The 19,140-nt window shown below is 49.5% G+C and overlaps 4 protein-coding genes across 18 annotated transcripts; 3 read left to right on the forward strand and 1 right to left on the reverse strand.

Annotated features, from left to right (window-relative positions):
• Positions 1 to 60: 60 nt before the first annotated feature.
• Positions 61 to 7,344, reverse strand: LOC147196876 (acyltransferase PGAP2-like). Of its 13 annotated transcripts, none has more exons than XM_086125127.1 (7): positions 5,942 to 6,138; positions 2,938 to 4,967; positions 2,434 to 2,619; positions 2,093 to 2,342; positions 1,407 to 1,513; positions 968 to 1,076; positions 61 to 609 (listed from the first exon to the last, which is right to left on the reverse strand). In XM_086125127.1, exons 2-7 carry the CDS (start codon positions 3,211 to 3,213, stop codon positions 479 to 481), a joined length of 1,059 nt encoding a protein of 352 aa, XP_085981253.1. In that variant the 5' UTR covers positions 3,214 to 4,967; positions 5,942 to 6,138; the 3' UTR covers positions 61 to 478. The 13 variants fall into 13 exon arrangements, with proteins under 13 accessions (XP_085981253.1, XP_085981252.1, XP_085981256.1 ...); XM_086125126.1 differs by having other exon boundaries at positions 5,545 to 6,138; XM_086125130.1 differs by having other exon boundaries at positions 2,434 to 2,616; positions 2,938 to 3,051; positions 3,124 to 6,138.
• chrna10a (cholinergic receptor, nicotinic, alpha 10a) lies at positions 6,188 to 11,998 on the forward strand. Of its 3 annotated transcripts, none has more exons than XM_086125115.1 (5): positions 6,188 to 6,420; positions 8,272 to 8,417; positions 8,562 to 8,716; positions 9,721 to 10,362; positions 11,198 to 11,998. In XM_086125115.1, exons 1-5 carry the CDS (start codon positions 6,324 to 6,326, stop codon positions 11,937 to 11,939), a joined length of 1,782 nt encoding a protein of 593 aa, XP_085981241.1. In that variant the 5' UTR covers positions 6,188 to 6,323; the 3' UTR covers positions 11,940 to 11,998. The 3 variants fall into 3 exon arrangements, with proteins under 3 accessions (XP_085981241.1, XP_085981242.1, XP_085981243.1); XM_086125116.1 differs by having other exon boundaries at positions 9,721 to 10,253; XM_086125117.1 differs by lacking the exon at positions 8,562 to 8,716 and having other exon boundaries at positions 6,209 to 6,420.
• Positions 11,999 to 12,139: 141 nt separating this feature from the next.
• Positions 12,140 to 15,157, forward strand: LOC147196878 (olfactory receptor 8G17-like). The gene has a single exon (XM_086125142.1). The coding sequence runs from the start codon at positions 13,437 to 13,439 to the stop codon at positions 14,370 to 14,372; it is 936 nt and encodes a 311-aa protein (XP_085981268.1). The 5' UTR covers positions 12,140 to 13,436; the 3' UTR covers positions 14,373 to 15,157.
• A 992-nt stretch (positions 15,158 to 16,149) lies between these two features.
• LOC147196879 (olfactory receptor 52B2-like) lies at positions 16,150 to 17,133 on the forward strand. Its single transcript, XM_086125141.1, has one exon. The coding sequence runs from the start codon at positions 16,150 to 16,152 to the stop codon at positions 17,131 to 17,133; it is 984 nt and encodes a 327-aa protein (XP_085981267.1).
• Positions 17,134 to 19,140: the final 2,007 nt, after the last annotated feature.

The raw sequence follows: 19,140 nt of genomic DNA on the forward strand, positions 1-19,140 counted from the left end.
GGTATATTACACCACAAATATTCTTTGAAATGCAAAATAAAAAAGTCAATATTTTTCAGATTTTCTTTTTAAAGACATTTTTATTTCCTCTTCAAGAGAACAATGTTCTTCTGAGAAAAAAAAATCAAAGCAATCATGGCAGCTCCAGGACAATTTACAATAAATAACAACATTGTGCTTGCCGCTCTGCAATAAATATGATTTTGTTTAATGCCTATTTTTTATTTTTTTAGCTCAATCAAAGAGCTGCCCCTTTGGCACACTGTGATCAAATCAGCTGTTGTCATTTGACTTACTGTTGAGTCTCTCCCTGCGCAAGTAAGCAAAACAAGCAGCCGTGTTCATGCACGTCACCAGTAAAACGGAGCGAGGAACATTTAAGCATCTTGGCACGCTGGCATCCGTCCTCCAACTTCTGTGCATCTACTTTATGTCCTCTCCTCACATGTGGGAGGGGTTTCTTGGGGGAAGTCTCTAGTCAGAAGTCCTTCGGCTCCGAGCAGGAAATAACCATCACGTCGTGGCTCCTGAAGTCCCACGCCGCCGTCATGTGGAAGGCCATGTTGGAGAAGACGATGAGATACTCAAACAGGGCAAACAATGTGTAACCTGGGGGTTGGGGGAGTCAACTATTAATTGTAATAATGAGCCATTCCAGAATTGGTGGACAGAAAAACATGCTGTGTAAATTCGAGTTATCCCGAGGCACAATGTAGCTGGAGTAAAAAGTGATTGCCTCGTGTCATTGAAAACCAACCAACTTCAAATATAACAGCTAGCTGAGCAGGTACTCTTGAGAAGAAAAAAAAAACTCTGTCACACTGGCACTGATTTACTGTCGTAAATTACATGTAAAATAGTATTCCAAATAATGTAATTTGAACTGTAAAAAAAAAAAATTAAAAAAAAAACACCAATTTCCTCCAAAATACTGAACGGACCGGCGGCGTGATGATGTCATACTTACTCCCCGACTCACAGTACAAGTTGTGTTTGATGTAAAAGAATGTGGCAAAAGCGCAGAAGCTCAAGTTGAGGATTAGTAAACGCACTTTCCAGTGATGGGACTTGGCATCCTGGGAAAATGACAAAAACAATTGACCATCATCATCATCATCTGTTCAAAAATGGTGACCACACCGTGAAATTCTTGCTCGATGCACTCAAATTGCATAAACAGGCTCAAAAATCCAAGAAAAAACAAATGAATTTACTAAATGACGTCGTTTTGATTGGTTACTTGTGTACCATCTCATCCTCCACTTCTATCTCACGCGCTGATTTGCTTGCTAACAGTCGGTCCGTTTGTACGTCATTGATTTCAATCAGAAAGTTGATTCGAAATGGATCGATGAAGTGCGCGCTCGCACAAACAAAATGAAACGCTCCCGCAAGGAGCGACTTACCTCGGGGTTCAAGGAATACCTCTTGATGGCCTTCCACAGACGGCACGTGATGAGCATGTAGACGAAGGAGCTGAGAATGAAGAGGACGAAGCCCTCCTTGTGGACAACTACGACGGAAAGGGGAAGGCCACGCTTGCGTTAAAGAAAGGGCACACCTGCAAACATTTGCTACTTCTTGCGCTCCGTGTGTATGGAATGTGGGTGGATTGAACACACACCCACACGGGTGCAACGGCCCTCCTCAAAAAATGTGGGTGCGGAACCTTTTTACCCACGGGAGTGGGAAAACAATGGCGAGTTGAAGACTTTTTATTGGAATAGTTTCCCCAACGTGTGCAACCCCCCCATAGGAAAAGTGTGGGTGTTGCCACCCTAGCTTGCAACACACCCACAGAACACACTTGGGTTAAAACGTGGGTGTACAGTAGTGTGGATGTTGCAACACCCACGTCACTTACAGGTGTGGTCCCCTAAAGGAAAAGGGTGGATGTTGCACACTTTTAACAGGACAAGCGGGTGCGTTGAAACACGCGCATCCCAAATGGGGTGCGACACCGCTTTAGAAAAGGAGTGGGTGTTCGTCCCGTGGGTACGGAACCCTCTCAGCGAGAATAGTTGGGCAGCTGAAACGACCCCATGCAACCCTTGCGGTGCTGAAAGAGCCACGCGGCCCCTCGAGTACTCACGGTAGGTCTCGCTGGACGACACGTAGGTGAGCAGCAGCAGGCCGAGGTTCTCGGAGACGGAGAAGGCCAGGCTGAGGTAGGCCAGCGCGCTCTCGGGCAGGCAGGCGGCGAAGCGCACCTTGTAGAACTTGAAGTAGGCGAAGGCCACCAGCAAGCGGGGCGCCGAGTGCAGGCCCACGCACAAGCGCCAGATGTGGCACTCGGGACTCAGGCTGATGGCGGCGCTGATGGACGGCAGGTAGTTGGGAACCTGTCGAGGAAGGAAGCAAATGGCGCGACAAGGTCAACGGCCGGGCGTGCGTTGCGCCGACGGGACGTTTTTTTTGGCATCTCGGTCTGACGTGGCAGTGCGTGCTCGTGGAATCCTCAAAGTGAAAGATGGACGAGATGAGGACGCAGGTGACGAGGGCCATCAGCGGCAGGGAGACGATGCCCAGGGCGCACGTCATGAAGGAGACGCGGATCACCAGGGGCTTCTCGTTGCCGTACGCGCCCGAAATCATCGCGGCTCCCGCTTGCTGCCCCTGCTACCCAAAGGGAAGGCGAGAGACAGAAAAAGGCTTTTTGAACGTGACGTAAAACTCCGCCAAACCACAGCGGCGGACTTTTGCCCTCATATCGCGACGGAGGAGCCACTTCCATTGCCGACAAATGGGAGTCAGTCATCTGCGCTCGGGCCCACGAAGGCGTCGGCGGACCTTTTTTTTTCAACCTGCCGGGTCGCAAACGTCTGCGACATGATCGACACCTGGTCTAACGCGCCCCCCGAACGGATTAATTCTGCGAGCCCGTGGATTCGAGAGATTAAAATGGATGATCTTGACCGGCCTGCGCGGAGTCCTGACCTTCTTGTTCAACAAGGTGGTGAAATGGCGCAATAAACACTTTGGTGAGCCTTCCTGGACATCAGCGGGTGTTCCCCGGAAAGGCTGGAGTGACGTCATGTCAAAGCCTACGAACTGAGAATGGAATGTCACTTCGTTCGGACGCGGGGGGAGCCAAGTTTTTTTCGGTGACATAGCGTAGCTTACCAAAATGTTCACGCTTGAGTTCAGCGTCCGAGAGTTTCCTATTGAAATATCGCTGCTGCCGGGCGGATTCCTCAATACGGGGAAAACCATCGTTTGTCGGAGAACAAAAAATAAAAATCAAATAGCATGTTTTGTTCAACCATTAACCCGTTCACTCCCAAAGACGTATTTAAACGTCTTTTCAGACTTGTTCCAGAATTGGCTGGTACTGAATGAGTCAAGATTGCATCGTCACAAAGACGCAAGCAAAACGCTTTCTATTGCTCTGTAATTTGTCGAAAATAGCGCCCACGTGTGGTGACTGACCAATAGAGGTGTGGTGGGCGGGAAAAAAACACATTTTGACATGGGAGGTTTCAACCAAACGCCAGCGCTACGTGCAGTACGCCCGATCACATCGAGCCAAACCCCTCCACAAAAACAAAACTGCAGCCAAGGAGTGTGACAAATCCTACTTTGATGTCTTAGAAGACACTCTGATGCGTGAGCTGTGATGCGCCACAGCGTTTGCCGAAGAAAAGAGCCGACATGCATCATAACGCTGTCAACTCGTGATGGTCAAAGTGAAGCCTCGACACGCGCCCGAGTTGAAAGCCAAACAACGGCAACGTGTTTTGAGATGAGTTTGAAAGATGGACAGCTCGTTGAACATTTCACTGAAGATTAATTCCAAAAGGGGGGAGGGACCGGCAACAGAAAAGACTCCGCTTAGTCCGCGCCACCTCCAGTAGCGTCCGGTCCGCATCGGGGAAATGCGCAAGGTGGAAGCGAGGCCATTGAAAGATTAAAAGACAAAAGAAAATCCATCTTAAAATGAACTCCAACATGTACAGGCGAGGCCAGAATTGCAGTTCTGTGCTCCCTCCGACGAGCTCCAGTTAGAAGCCGAGCAGCAGCAGCAGCATTTTGGACCGACTGGAGTCGCTCGACGGAGGACTGGCTGACTCCGAAATAAAGTGCGTGACAGTGAGCCAGGCGAGATGTTCACGAAGAAGCTTTTTTCCAGCTAAGCGGTGAAAGAGAATTCCATCGAGATGGCCGCGCACAGTTGGGTGGGTTACGTGCAATCCGTTGTCAAGCATTGAGATTTTTGCCTCTCGATGTCACCGAAGCTGCTACATCTTCCGAGACGCGTGAATTGCGCAGAAACAACGCAGACAAAGACTGGATGTGAAGTAAAACCATGGCGAGCCGTCAAAGACTGCGTGCGCCAAAAAGAAATGAGGAAGCGGTTCCACTCGCTCACCTTTCCGTGTGGCGTGGCTCCTTCTTGTTCACAATCGGATCTTTATCGCTTCGGAACCCTCAAGTATGATCGGTGGAGAGATTCAGGAGAAAATGTCACTTGACATGGAATGTTTGTTAGCCCGGGACATTTTTTTCCCTCTGGATCAAGCCCCAACGGCACACAGCTGGGGTTTGGCATGACACCCAGGGGTGAGCTAACTGGCACTGGAACGCAAGATCATGCGCGATAGCCAAGAGCGGGGCCCGCCGAGCGGTTGAACTGGAACGTACTGTGCGACGGGCATTGGGTTGCTGGTATTGGGAGAATGTCAACAACAACGTGTCATCCTGTGAGCCACGCCCACTCGGAACGCTTTGGCTGGTAAGCGGGTGATCTCACGTCGCAATCATCCATCGTCTTCAACGCATCTCTATTGACATTCCCAGTCACGAGTTCGGGTCGTGAGTTTCGTCGAGAACCTCGGAAGGTGATCAGCGACTCAAAGACTGTTGTGAACTCTGATTTTAGAAATGAGCTGATAGCTGTCTGGAAAATCTCTTTGCGAACCCGAACAGGTGCACGTCCACCGTATTCGATGACTTGTTCTGTTTAAGATCTGAAATCACAGATTGCAAAAGGCATCAATCTAAAAGGCCACAGCACCTGAGCAACGAGCAACGCTCATCAATCATGTGTACCGATTCTTTTTGTGGCCCGCCTCCCACAAAAGGTGCTCATACCCGTCCACCTCGGCTAATAGCTGCCCTTATAAATGATTACGAACGCCCTTACAAAGCAACAAATACCCTTTCAACGGCTTACCGCGCTTGCGCACATCACACTTTATCAATCGTACCGTACGCAGCGCTGAAAAAAAAAAATATGCGATTGAGGATTACTTTTGCTGGTTTGCCGTGACAATAGTAGCGATCGACGACGGCATTGTCGTTGGCTACCAGCAGGTGAGACGATCTGGATTTGAGCCAAAATGGTCTTGGTGAGATCGGTGTCACAATTTAAAAAAAAAAATTCGCATAAAAGTTGTAATACGCCGTACATGATTTGAAATGATTAAAAAAAACGTAGAAAATACGGCATGGTTGCTCACTCGACTGAGTTGTCGAGCACATCTCGATGTCAATACCGCGAAATACAGTCAATGCGGCAATTCTGAACTTTTGTCTCAAATTCACCTTTTGACTGATCGGAAACCCAAAAGTCTGCCGCATAGAACCACAGCAGAGGAATTGACCTTGCCGTTCCAATACTTTGGGAGCGGACTGTGTCATCTCTCGGTTTGATTTGTTGATCTTGGAACTCGTCGGACGCGACGCTGTTGCGGCGCATTACCACTCTGTCAATACGCCCGCAGTATGATGCAGGAGCACAGGTTCCCCAGCCACGATAACAAACCAGCTGTTGACGATTATTACAGTATTATCTCCGCCAAGCATCATTTTTTTGCGGGTGTGCCTAATGAAATGACCTAGTAAAGATGGCAGCCACTGCGTGACAACAACAACAACAAAAAAAAAACATGAACGCACACACGCGCACGCACGCAAGACAAAAAAAAGAACACGTTGTCACCCGCTCCTGTCGTCGATGGAGATGAAGGGGGGCGGCCGGCTGCAGCGCCAAACCAACCCACGACGTGGGGGGTGCACGCGCGCACCCAAACACCTCGGATCACGCGTTACGTGATCGATTCATCATGTCCAGATGTTTTTTTTCGCGGGGTGGGGGTGGGGGGGGGCGATGAAGCTCTCCGCGGTGCTGAAGCCAACAAACGACGTGAGGGCGATGACGTCATCGGCACTTTGCCCCGCCTCCCCGGGCTCTCCCGTTCCACACACAAACGCACACAAGGTTAATACGAAGCTAAAGCATACAGTACACGAAGCCTGCTTCGTGTCATTTCGCTTTTTTTTTGGTCACATCAAGTCATTATTGTGTATCTGGAATTGTTCAAATGATCGTGGATTTGAGATTGACCGCTTTTAGCTGCATGAAACGATCGGAAATGCAAAGTTTATTGTGCTTGTTTGTTTGTGTCTCAATGTTGACAGGTAAGGCTCTATCTGCGTGTGTGTGTGTGTGTGTGCGCGTCGGGAGTGTATTTAAAAAAAGATTGCAATTGATAGGGGGCACTTGTCAATATTTTCTTGATAGAAAGTTTTAAAAAATTGTTGTTTAGATCATTAATTCTGTTTCACTTTATATTTACATTCCCAGTTTTCGTAAATCATTTCAGTTTTTAATTTATAATTAGTTTGTTTGTTTTTTGCATTAGGGTCCATGTTAGTAATACCATGTAGTACACAATCTTCCTGTCACCCCCTCCCTCCAAAGCTGTAGTTTTAAAGTATGTAAACCTATCCAATGAAATGCCGGTTTCATGTAGATTTTATTCTTTATGGATGCTGGCTTGGTTCCATGCAAAATGATCTTGTGGCGCCCAGCTGTTTGGGATTTCACCGCCATGGCAATCCCTCCTGTTTGTGAGCGTGTATGCGTGTGTGTGTGTGTGTGTATCTGTCAGAGAACCTTCTTAGTAAGCTTTTACTGCAACACAAAACATCTGGCACATGCATCCAAATGTTTCAATACGCCTCCCATTAACACACTGTCCTATTAAATAACTAACAACCCAAAAGTTGAAACACATGTTCATGCCTTCTGTGTGTGTGTGAGACATTTTACACTTACATGCGCAACGGATGGAGGACGTGTGTGCACGTTTTTAATAGCGGATTTGCGTCAGGATCTCCTCGCAAAGCCGTCACCGCGAGGGACAATCCATCCCGCCGAGGCTTCGGCCCACCATCTGCCACGTCTGAACCAGCCGATTTACTGACGTAATTGCAGCAAAAACAGAGAATGAGTCGTACAAGTACAGCGTCATCTGGAAAAAAAGAAAGTAGGAATCATCTGTTCTAAGATAAACTGCAAAGCTGGGAGACATGACATCAGACCAATGTTGCCAATTTGAGGACTTCGGACTGTCCTGGTTCGAAGTTATATAAGTAAACTAGGAACAAAGTCTAGATGTCAAGGGGAAAGTGAGCAAGATACTGTGTGCGAAGTGACTAACGTGTGTGAATGTTGACGGATGACTTGCTTGGCCAGAGCAATGCTTTGACTCCACTTGCTCGACATTAGTGGGGAGTCCATTTGACTCGCTTGACTTTTTTTTTGTTAACACTTGTGACTTAACTCGCATCCCTGATTTATTGTCCTGATCATCAAACCTGTAAATGTTTGCGCAAACATTTGTGTATCATGCTAGAGGGAAAATAAGAGATGGTTACACTGACCACCAGACAAGTGCAAAAAAACAAAAACCCTCCCCAAAAGCCAACACTCCTCCTCATTGTCAAACACAACCTTAACCAACCCCAGTTATCAGCCAACAAGCTAGTGGCTAGCAGCTAATGTTAGCATTCGGCTCCACTGGTTAGCGTTAGCCCCTTAGGAGCTGACAACTAGCTAACTGCAATTTGCGTGGCCACTGAGGTGCTAGCTTTTCAACAGTTTTGGTGTGTTGTTTTAAAAGGGCTTGATGCAACTCATATCATTTTCTCACTCACTTTACTCATTCTTCTTTTTTTTTTTTGCCACACACAAAATGGGAGGAGATTCTGCTAGGGGCTTTGTGTGACACTATATGACAAAATCGCACATAATAGGACTTGATGGGACACAATAGGGGAGACTATGCAACAAAATAGGACACAGGTGACATCCTATAGGACAAAATGGGATGTAATAGGGAACACGATGGGGTAAAATAGGACAGAACATAAAAAGGGTTCTTCATGGGACACCGTGGGACCAAAGGAGCATTTACACCAGAATTGCGGCGATTTCTTCAAATGAGTGTCCGTTCCACCTGGTGACATTGTCTCCCGTGTCCGCAGTCTCCCGATGCGCCCACAGCAGATTTGCTCGGAAACTCCTCAATGACCTGTTCGACAACTACACGAGCGCTCTGAGGCCGGTGGAGGACACGGAGGCCGTTCTTAACGTCACCCTGCAGGTCACGCTCTCGCAAATCATCGACATGGTAAAAGGCTATTTTATGAGGATTTACCGTAATCTGATTATTTTTTTTCTTATTGGGAATTGATGGTTTATGTCACGCTGCGCAACTTTGTGTGGGTTTGTGCGATGCAGTTCATGGCCACGGTTAATAAGGGATGTTTTCCAGGACGAGCGAAATCAAATACTGACGGCCTACTTGTGGATACGACAAGCGTGGCGCGACGCACACCTCAAATGGAGTAAGGAGGACTACGATGGCCTCGATACCATCCGTATACCTAGCAGTTATGTATGGAGACCTGATATAGTCCTATATAACAAGTAGGTCGGACTGGTGTCGAGATTCCATTGTACGACCGTTCGGTTTGGATCCCAAAGACACAAGCTGGACATTCCTTGAAGACGTTATTCATGGGAGTGTGCAGACCTCTTGTCTGGTTTTTATGCACCAGTAAATGGACAAAGTGAAGAGCGGTTGACTGGTTCTTGAGACTGGACTCCCCTCGACTTTGCCGAATTGGAAAGACGTAAAACCCAGACACAAACGACTGCGGAACGTACTTGTGTCTTTTCGGGGTCTTTGCTAAACCTGCGCTGTATTCAAGGTCGTCTTATTTTGCAATTTTGAGGCCGTTTTGCGGTGGTCTTGTGTTAACCTACACAAGGTTGGCTGGATTCTTACGGGCGTCTTATTTACCGTAAACTGTGCAATGCTCTTACTTGGACCAATTTAAGTTTTGGATGAGCTAGGGCAGGGGTGGGCAATTATTTGTTGCATAGGGCCACATGAGAACCAGAAAATATTATGGAGGGCCGGATCAAAAGGGTGAACTAAATTCGACATAATATTAATTGGATTTCTTTATTTAAAAAGCAGTATTTTGCATTTTTTGGCACGTTTTTCAGACTTTAAGAGTACATTATTCCGTCGTATCGAACGGGATTTGCTCGACTTGGCGCTACTGCGGGCTTCCTGGCGTTGAAATGCCTGTCATTACAAGTCCAAATGAAATGAATGCAGTCGTTGACATCGAACCTTAATTGTGTACCAACCTTCGGCGGGCCGGATTAAAAAGACCAACGGGCCGGATTTGGCCCGCGGGCCGTAGTTTGCCCACCTCTGAGCTAGGGTGACGTTATTTTGACCTGTGCAATGGTAAGGACATGTTTGGCGATTTTATTTTAAAGCTGCGCAACATTGAGAGTTATCTTGGAGTGGAACTGTAGCTCCAAGTTCCAATTTAGGACCCCAGTTGGAGCGCATGCCTCGTCAATGGAATAAATCCAGTCCGCTTCTCAGCGCAGCGTGTGATTCTGAATTTCAGCGCCGACGACCACTTCACGGGCCCCATGGATACCAACGTGGTGATCCGCCACGACGGCCGGATCACGTGGGACTCGCCGGCGATCACCAAGAGCTCCTGTAAGGTGGACGTGTCCTTCTTTCCCTTTGACGCGCAGCAGTGCAGGTTCACCTACGGCTCGTGGACCTACAACGGCAACCAGCTGGACATCCTCAACGCCATGGAGAGCGCCGACCTGGCCGACCTGGTGGACAACGTGGAGTGGCAAGTCCTGGGTATGGCGGCCAAAAGGAACATCGTCTTGTACGGCTGCTGCGCCGACCCTTACCCCGACGTCACCTTCACGCTGAAACTCAAGAGGAGGGCCTCCTTCTACGTCTTCAACCTGCTGATACCCTGCGTGATGATCTCCTTCCTGGCTCCGCTGGGCTTCTACCTGCCCGCGGACTCGGGAGAAAAAGTGTCTTTGGGCGTCACCGTGATGCTGCCGCTGACCGTCTTTCAACTGCTGGTCGCCGAGATTATGCCGCCATCGGAGAATGTACCGCTCATCGGTAGGGATGAAGGCTCAATCCGTCACCGCTATGACCGAGGTGATGTTGCGCGATCGCAATGGCCCGATGCGTCCTTCCATTCCTCCGAGCTGAAGCCGGATAACCGCGGGTGAGCGTGACATCTCTGGTCAGCCGCATGGCCGGTCACACTTTAACACCGGCGCCGACCGATCCCAACCGCGCCACGTTGCGAGGTGGTGGTGGTGGACCCCCAAAAAAGCAGGCAGGAGAGAGGAGCAGGGTGTATTTGAAGAAGTGTATTGATAAAACACAGAAAACAAAATCCTAAACAAATAAAGTCCAAAGTAGCAAACAAAAACCATGACTGAAGCTCAAAACTATCAATAACAGAAACATAACCAGAAACATGACAACAAACAAACATGACAGTAGCCAAGAGCAAACAATGACCCGACACTGAGCGGTCGGGCTGGGAGTCCTTTTAAAGCACTAATGACCTAATGACCAACAGGTGTGCAGCTGCAGGGGGAGCCCTACAGTGCCACCTGTTGGTCACAAACCGAATCATGACAAACCGTGGGTAACGGAGAGAGAGAAAAAAAGAACAAATCAAGCAGCTTAGACATCCGAATCTCTGCGGTGATCTTTAAAGCGAGGAATCAAGAGACAACCATTTAGTTTTCTGAACCTACGTGCATTTTTTTTTGAGTGCTCACGGAGAGTCCTCAGAATTAGAGGGAACAACATTTAGGGCAAAGAAAGGCCAAGAGTCCAAATTGATTTTGGGTTGGGGGTTCGGGCAGGGGTGTGGAATCCCGGTCGCGAAACTGCCACAATTGGGCTGTAGCCACAGATGCTTTTCCTTCGAAGCCACTTTGGAGCAAGGCTTTGACTTGTTCTACTTTTCCTTCGGGTTGACCTCAGTCAAATGAGCGAGCGGAACCAACTCATGCCAAACCGTATGCGTCGTCTCTCGCCCGCAGGAAAGTACTACATCGCCACCATGACCATGATCACGGCCTCCACCGCCTTGACCATCTTCATCATGAACATTCACCACTGCGGCCCCGACGCCAAGCCCGTCCCCAAGTGGGCCAAGAAGGTCGTCCTGCGGTACATGGCCAGAATGTGCTTCGTTTACGAGGTCGGGGACAACTGCATGTCTCCCCCGTCCGAGAAGCGGGAACCTCCGCCGGCGAAGAACCGCAACACGAACGGCTCGGCGGGGGCCTTCGCGGAGGAACAGACCTTTGGAACGGCGACGGCTTTCCCCGTGCCCGCAGAGGAAAAAGAAGATTTGGATGGGGCGTTGGGGGCGAAGGCCACCGATTGCTACAGCCCCCGGCAAAACGCCGCCGTCGTCGGCATGGACGACGACGACGACGACGACGACCTGGGCCGTGCGAGGAGATGCCGCAAAGGGGGCGTGAGCGAGAGGCGGGACTCTCGTGGGCCGCCCCGCGACGAGAGCCGTCTGCTCTTGCCGAATGTGGAGTACATCGCCAACTGCTACAGGGAGCAACGGGCCACTCAAAAGAGGACCGGCGAGTGGAAGAAGGTGGCCAAGGTCCTGGACCGCTTCTTCATGTGGTCCTTCTTCATCATGGTCTTCTTCATGAGTCTTCTCATCATGGGCAAAGCCGTCTGACACCTCGCCCGTCGCTTCGGTGGAGTCGCGCTCGACATCAGCGCGTTAAGTGGCCACCAAATGTCGTCCGTGCGTAGCGTACGATTTCAATATCTGTTCCATTAAAATGTAGTCACTTGTTCCCGTCGGTCTGAAATGCTCTCCGCGTCTCCTTGCTCTCTGGGCGAGCGATGAGCACTCCTCTCTCAGGGTCTCTGTCAGGGCCAAAGGATTTGTAGCCATTTGCAATCAAATTAATTAAGGGACCACTCAGGATCTGAAGTGTCCACGCTGGGTCTCACGGGTTGGGGCGAGACACAATTAGTCCGTTCCAAAGGGTCCTAATCGCTGCCGCGTTGTGGCCATTAACAGTTCCCGAGGACTCCGCGTCCCCTTGAACGATTCAATTAGCGCGACGCATTTCCCCGAGATATCAACAAAAAGGCTCAGCCGTCCACTTTTGATGGCTTTTTGACGACTCGGCTCTCTCATTCTGCGCCGTTGGCTACATTGACCGGAAACACGACACCTTGTCGCGCATCGATAGTGCTGCGTCGATACACATACCTCCCATTTGTTTGGTACGCGTTTTTGAAATGTCCTTTGCTTTTCTTCACGGTGCGAGCGAAAGGCAAAAAAAACAACAACAACGATTCCAACTTGTGACATTGACACAGTTGAAAGTCAACAAAACAAACAAGGGGTCACACTGGGGGCCGTCGTTAAACACACTAACAAATGGCATCGTCATTGGCGCCCCGGGAGATGAAACGGAGCCTACAGGGAGTAATTACCATGCCAGGCAGTGAGTTAATAACAAAAAAATATATATATCTGCATCGCTCCCAAAGGAACTCATTAATAATAACGAGGTGTTTTGACAGCAATGAGGCTGACGTAATTCTGGTAGTCGCGAATACGTTTTTTTTTGGACAAAATAGGCTCTTCAATTTTTTTTACAAGGCAGCACGGCGGTCAACTAGCACGTCGGCCTCACAGCGAAAGTGTTTGCAAGGTTGGAATTTGGTTCCGGCCTCCCTTGTGCGGAGTTTGCATGTTCTCCCCGTGCCTTTGTGGCTTTTCTATGGGTACTCCGCCCCCCCCACCCACATTCCAAAAACATGGATGCAGGCTGATTCAACACTCGAAGTTGTCCACAGGCGTGAGTGTGAGCGTTGTTCGTCTCTGTGTGCCCTGCGATTGGCTGGCAAGCAGTTCAGGGTGTCCCCTGCCTATTGCCCGAAAACGGCTGGCATAGGCTCCAGAACATCCCGCAACCCTTGTGAGGATAAAGCGGATCGGATGGATGGAAAGTTCGAGTGGTATCAGTGCTTATTGGGGCGGTGGCCGGAAATCGTGAACCGGCGGCGTCCGTGTGAAAGGGCAGCTTGTGCCACGACACCACCAGAGACTGCAACCAAATTTCAGAACCAGTTATTTTTTTCCTCAAGTCTCACACAGATACTGGGATAAACAAGTCGATAATCCCGGAGGAGGACAGTGATGTCACCCGTTTATGGTCGGCGACTGCATTAAAAGCAGGATGCGGGGAGACCCTCCTCCATTCCTCCCGCTCCCTCACCCCGTTGGCCAAAATGTCAAACGGGTCTGCGGGCGCCATGGCCTACGTCAGCCTGGACACGTTTGCGATCCCGCCGGGTGGCAAGTACCCCATCTTCTTGGCGGGCATCTTCGTCTACTTGTTCTGCGTCCTGTGCAACGTGACGCTGCTGGCGGCGATCGCGCTGCGCCGCAACCTGCACAAGCCCGTCTACTTCATCCTGCTCAGCCTGCCGCTCAACGACCTGATGGGCGTCACGGCCATGCTGCCCAAAGTCCTGTCGGGCATCGTCGCCGAGAGCAACCGCATGCCGTACCCGCTGTGCGTCCTCCAGGCCTTCCTGCTGCACCTGTACGGCGGCGGCCTCCTCTTCATCCTGGCCGCCATGGCCTTCGACCGCTACGTGGCCATCTGCATGCCGCTGCGCTACGGCGCCGTCATGACCCCCGGGGTGGTGGTCGGCGTCGTGGCTTCGGTGTGGACTCTGGACCTGGTCCTGATCGCGGCGCTCTTCTCCTTGCAGAGCGGGCTGCGGCGCTGCCGCTCGGACGTCGCCAACGTGTTCTGCGACAACCCCTCGCTGCTCAAGCTCATGTGCGGCGACGCGTCCGTCAACAACGTCGTCGGGCTGGTCAACACGGCCGTCGTGCAGGCGGTCAGCGTGTCCGTCCAGGTCTTTTCCTACGTCAAGATCTTGATGGCGTGCGTGGCGACCAGGCGTACCGAGCCCAAGAAGAAGGCGGTCAACACCTGCGTGGCTCAGCTGGTCATCCTGATCATCTTCGAGATCGTGGGCACCTTCACCATCCTGTCGCACAGGTTCCAAAATGTGTCCGGCGACTTGCGGAAGGCGATGGGCGTGTTGATATTCCTCATCTCGCCTCTCCTGAACCCCCTGGTCTACGGGCTGTACACCAGTGAAATACGAAACACTCTGCTCAGGGTTTTGAAAAAACGAGTCTTTGTCTAAAACGGCATTCGGAGGGTCGGGTCGTGGGGCGTTGCCGTCAAATGTAACCCGAACGAGTGAAATTGAATTTGACCCGCTCTCAACATTTGAATGCCTTGCGGCACCACCGCGTCGGCTTTCGGCACGCGACCTCTTATGTCCTATGTGTTGTGTTGTGTTATTTTTGTTATTTTGACTTCAAAATGGCGCCGCGAGAGTGGCCGCCTTTCCAGCAGCTCCTAGATTTTGTTGTTCTACTTCTTCCTTTCACAACTTTGCTGCCGTGAATCGGGAATTTCTCCATTGCGAGACTAATAAAGGTTTTCTTTTCTTATCTTCTTCCGCCTCGAACAAGGAGTCGAGCCGCAAAACTCGCACGGCAAAACTTGCCGCGACGCCCTCGGCCGAGCGGCTAAGCTTCCCGACAACCGGTCGTCGCCTGGGTCACGCGTTGTCGACGTGCGCGCGGCATGATGAAGAGAAATGTTTTATCAGTCATTTTGGATGGAACCGGCAATCCGTCGGGTCCATTCAAGGGACAAACGCCCGACGTGAATTTTGCAACTCCGCCCCTTGTCAGAGAACAGCAAGTTCGTCCAAACAAGCTCAATTCGCTCGCCTCTCAGAACATCCCGCCTGAAGCCTCGCTAAGGCGCCGCGCGGCTGATCAATTGTTGGGTGGCGTCTTGGTCTCATATTTTCAAAATGTGAACGGCATGATGAAGATAAATGTCAACTGCAAATAAAAAAAAAAAAAGAAAAAGGAGAATGACTGATTTCATACAAGCTGGCTATTAAAAATAAAAAATTTCAATGCCTGTATAAAAGTGTAAGTGTGTTTTTTTTTAGCCCCCGAGCCACAGTTGATGTTGAATTTTGACAACTAGAAATAAAAAAATAAAAAATACAACCCATTTCTCCTGTGGGCCCCATTTGAAGATTTCTAATTTTTTCCTGCCTTCTGAGGTTTTGAGGTGCCCACTTTGGATACCGCTAATATTTGTCAAATGTAGGCTTGCGTAGCCCTTTTGAGACTCTTGTGATTACGGGCGATGCAAGTCCACTTGAATTTGTCCATTCGTATCATCATAAGACTTTACGTCCCAAAAAATAAAACAATCTGTCTCTTGTTTTAGTCATTGGGCTTCCCCCCCCGTTCACATTAAAAATGAGGGCTCCCCGATCAACAGAGAGCGATCGAAAGATGACAGACAAATATGTAGACAGACAGATGCGGAAGACACAGAAATTCCAGCTCCAGTCAATACTAAAGCTCGCAGGTTAGATGGGTGAATTTAATCGATGGGTAGATCATGTAAGCCGGTAGGTGGACACACCAACAGACAGAGAGACCGACAGATGAAAAATCCTCAAGAGATGGATTCATCTCCTGTCGCTATGTTGTTGTGTCGGCGAGGTTCGCAATGCCCAAACCTCTTCGAGCTCCCAAAAGAGTTTTCAGCCTTTGTCGCTCATCTCCTGGCGTCTACAAAAGCGGCGGCTCACACCCGGACCATCTCGCTCATTGACACCAGCCGTGTCGCAATGACCGACCGCACGCGTGCCTTTTCTTCTTATTATTGCACGAGCGTTGAATGCTAAATTATAGCTCGACTGCAAGTACATACCGAGGCGAGACATTGGTAAGTACGACCTTACATCCATCCCGAGATTTCTTACCGCTCTAACGATGTAAGTATGCCAAGGCTTGTGTATGACTTTTCATCCTGAAATTTCACTTCAACACAGAATTTGCCTCACTTTTGCGAGTAGTGTAAACATAGAGAACAGAGAACGAATGCATTCCAGGCGCAAGATGGAGACCCCGTACAACGCGTCTTCCGTGTTGGTGTGGCAGCACTTCCGCATCCCCCCTGAAGGCGCGGTGCCCGCCTTCCTCTTTGCCAGCCTCAGCTACGCCGTTATCCTCTTCTGCAACCTGCTCCTCATCCTCACCATCGCGCTGAGCAAGAACCTGCGGCAGCCCATGCACCTGTTCCTGCTCAACATGCCCGTCAACGACCTGCTGGGCTCGTCGGCCTTCTTCCTGCAGCTCCTCAAGGAGTTGCGGAGCGGCTCGGGGCGCGTGTGGCACCCGGCGTGCGTGACGCAGGCCTTCTTCATCCACATCTACGCGGCGGGCACCGTGCTCATCCTCACCGCCATGGCGTACGACCGCTACGTGGCCATCTGCCTGCCGCTCAAGTACAACGCGGTGATGACGTACGGCCACGTCGTGAGGATCGTCGCCGCCATCTGGCTGGCCTGCCTGCTGATGATCGGCGTGCTCTTCTTCCTGTTCCTGCGCCTGCCCCGCTGCCGTTCCACCATCAGCAACATCTACTGCGACCAGCCCACCCTGCTGGCTCTGGTGTGCGCCGACACGACCGCCAACCACGCGTACGGCCTGTTTATCGTGGCCGTCACCCAGCTGCTGGCCAACGGTGTCATCGTGTACACGTACGCGCGCATCCTGTTGGTGTGCTTCCAGGGCAGGCAATCCGACACCAAGGCCAAGGCCCTGCAGACGTGTGCCACCCACCTCTTTGTCTTCCTGCTGCTAGAGAGTCTGGGGCTGTTCACCATCATCTCCTACAGGGTCAAGCACCTACCGCCCAGTTTCAGAAGCTTCATGGGCTCCTCCACTCTCATCTTCCCGCCGTCGCTCAACCCCATCGTCTACGGGATCAAGACGAAAGAGATCCGGGACAATATAGTGCACTTTTTTAGGAGTAGAATCCTCAAATCCTGTGTCAGGAATCGCCATTCCTCAAGCTCGTAGGTTTTAGAAAAGGACCCGTTTTTTGTTTTTTTTGCCACAAATTCGTTGTCACCAGACTAAAATTGTGGATGGATGGATAGATAGGGCTACATGGCGGAATATACAATTATCCTGTGTTGTCAATGTGTTAACGCTCACACAATAGAACGGCTTTGTCTTCATGCCCACATTTCTAAGCTAGTTGGCAAAATGTCATTAAATTGAGATCGTTCTAGACTTGATGTCGTTTTTGTGACATTTGTGGTTGCTGGTGTCAGGTGCCGTGAGATTTGTGTCATGTAAAAATCCAGTCGTGTGCCTGAATTGGCTCAATAAAGTTTGGGAAATGCTGCGCTACTAACAAATAGCCAACAGGTGGAGCCACACTCAACACAATCAATCTTTGGAGCCCAAGTGGGAAAGCTTGATTGGTTGTTTTCTTTGGTGTGTTTTGCTGCCCCCTAGCGCTGATCAGCGGTAGTAGGAAACATACACTGATAAACACGAATCAAAGTCACTTACATTGTACGCACACATAAAAGTACTTCAATTTCGGGTGCACATGATTAGAATGTGTTCAACTAGGGTGATATTTCTATTCTTTTCCTCAAAAAAAGCATTCGAATATGTCACTTGAACACGTTTCAATCATACGCAACCGACGTCCGTGTTCGAATCGAGCTCATTCGATGGAAACAAACGATTTTTTTTCTTCAGTGCGGTTGATCCGAAATGCACGAACTACGCAGAAATTGTGATCGATACACAATGGTCTAGAAAATACGTTTATTCTTGTTAGATTACAACTATAAAGGGCCTGTTGATGAACATCGGCACTTATGTAAGAGGTCTGTGTGTCAAAAAAATATACCGAAAGTAAAATCCTGACCCCTGAAAAATTCAGTCGGGATTTAATGCGGATTTTTTTTTACGACTACATTCGGCACATGTTAATGACGCCAAGAATTGATGCTTTTTGCACACTTGAGCCTCACTACGTCATTGAAGGGGGCCAGCGTTGTGAAAAATGGATCTTCCTCGTTGGACCGTTGCCTTAATCTCGCATGCGGCACCCCTCTTCAATTTTCCTTAGTCGCAGGCTCATCGTACAAAATTGAAGGATTTTGTGTATTTTAGCACCCAAACTTTTCCCGGTGAAAGGTTTCTAGACACAAACCTTTCCTGATATAGTGCAAAACACACCGAATGCACTTCAGATGACAACATTGCAATTTCCGAATGTATCTTTTTACACCGTTCAAGAAGAAATCAATCTGGCCTAGGTATCATGTTTTCGTGCGTCACTGACGACGACATTTTAGAATTCCCGCGTGGGGATTTGCGTGTCACGTCTGGCTTCATGTTTGCTGCTCATTACGTTTAATGACTTCTTTTGTTTGCGAGCTGTTAATAGGAAACGCAAAGTCTCCGGTCTCCGCAGACGCCCGCTCGACTCTCTTAATGAGTCTCGGGGGGGGGGGGTTCGGGAAACAGTAAACAGCGGAAATTGTGCTTTGCAACACTTTCAACCGTCTCCCGGGATACCGACTTAACACTTTACTCACGCAAAGACGACCATTTTGCTTTAAATTGAGAGATTTGGCAAAAAAAGAAAAACGAAGGAGTTGAGCATTCCGGGGGATTGCCGCCATTTTCTGCACTGCAACATGAATTCGTTATTCGTAGTTTGCTTGTACAACGGTCATCTTTGTAAATATAACCGTTGGAAAACAACCATAACAGGCTGCGAGATGTGATGAGATAATGATCTCATTGGACTTGGTTTGGTGGTCTTGCACTGAACATTGGTTTGCTGTTCAGCAGTTTTGTGCTCTCCTTGAATGGTCTTTTTTGTGTGTGCGTGTGTGCAGGAAATAGCTTTTTTTTTTTTTTTTTGGTCATACGGATGGTTAGGAAATATGTGTACCCAGTAGCACTGAGGAAAAATGGTGGCCACCCCCCCCCCACCCTTTGACATTGAAGTTACAAGTCCCTGGTTTTTAGACTCCAAGTGTGACAGCAGCTTGT

This window comes from Hippocampus guttulatus, chromosome 12 (assembly GCF_054856545.1).
Source record: "Hippocampus guttulatus isolate MCC_2025c chromosome 12, RoL_Hgut_1.0, whole genome shotgun sequence".
NCBI lineage: Eukaryota > Metazoa > Chordata > Actinopteri > Syngnathiformes > Syngnathidae > Hippocampus > Hippocampus guttulatus.

What these genes read in the sequence shown, in the direction of transcription:
- LOC147196878 (XM_086125142.1), top strand. Translation starts at nt 13,437, where the DNA reads ATGTCAAACGGGTCTGCGGGCGCCATGGCCTACGTCAGCCTGGACACG.
- chrna10a (XM_086125115.1), top strand. Translation starts at nt 6,324, where the DNA reads ATGATCGTGGATTTGAGATTGACCGCTTTTAGCTGCATGAAACGATCG. An exon ending in GATATAGTCCTATATAACAA is followed by an intron (nt 8,717 to 9,720) that starts GTAGGTCGGACT and finishes TCTGAATTTCAG; the next exon opens with CGCCGACGACCACTTCACGG. An exon ending in CTGAAGCCGGATAACCGCGG is followed by an intron (nt 10,363 to 11,197) that starts GTGAGCGTGACA and finishes TCTCGCCCGCAG; the next exon opens with GAAAGTACTACATCGCCACC.
- LOC147196876 (XM_086125127.1), bottom strand. Translation starts at nt 3,213, where the DNA reads ATGGTTTTCCCCGTATTGAGGAATCCGCCCGGCAGCAGCGATATTTCA. An exon ending in CCACGAGCACGCACTGCCAC is followed by an intron (nt 2,343 to 2,433) that starts GTCAGACCGAGA and finishes CTTCCTCGACAG; the next exon opens with GTTCCCAACTACCTGCCGTC. An exon ending in CTTGTACTGTGAGTCGGGGA is followed by an intron (nt 610 to 967) that starts GTAAGTATGACA and finishes CCCAACCCCCAG; the next exon opens with GTTACACATTGTTTGCCCTG.
- LOC147196879 (XM_086125141.1), top strand. Translation starts at nt 16,150, where the DNA reads ATGCATTCCAGGCGCAAGATGGAGACCCCGTACAACGCGTCTTCCGTG.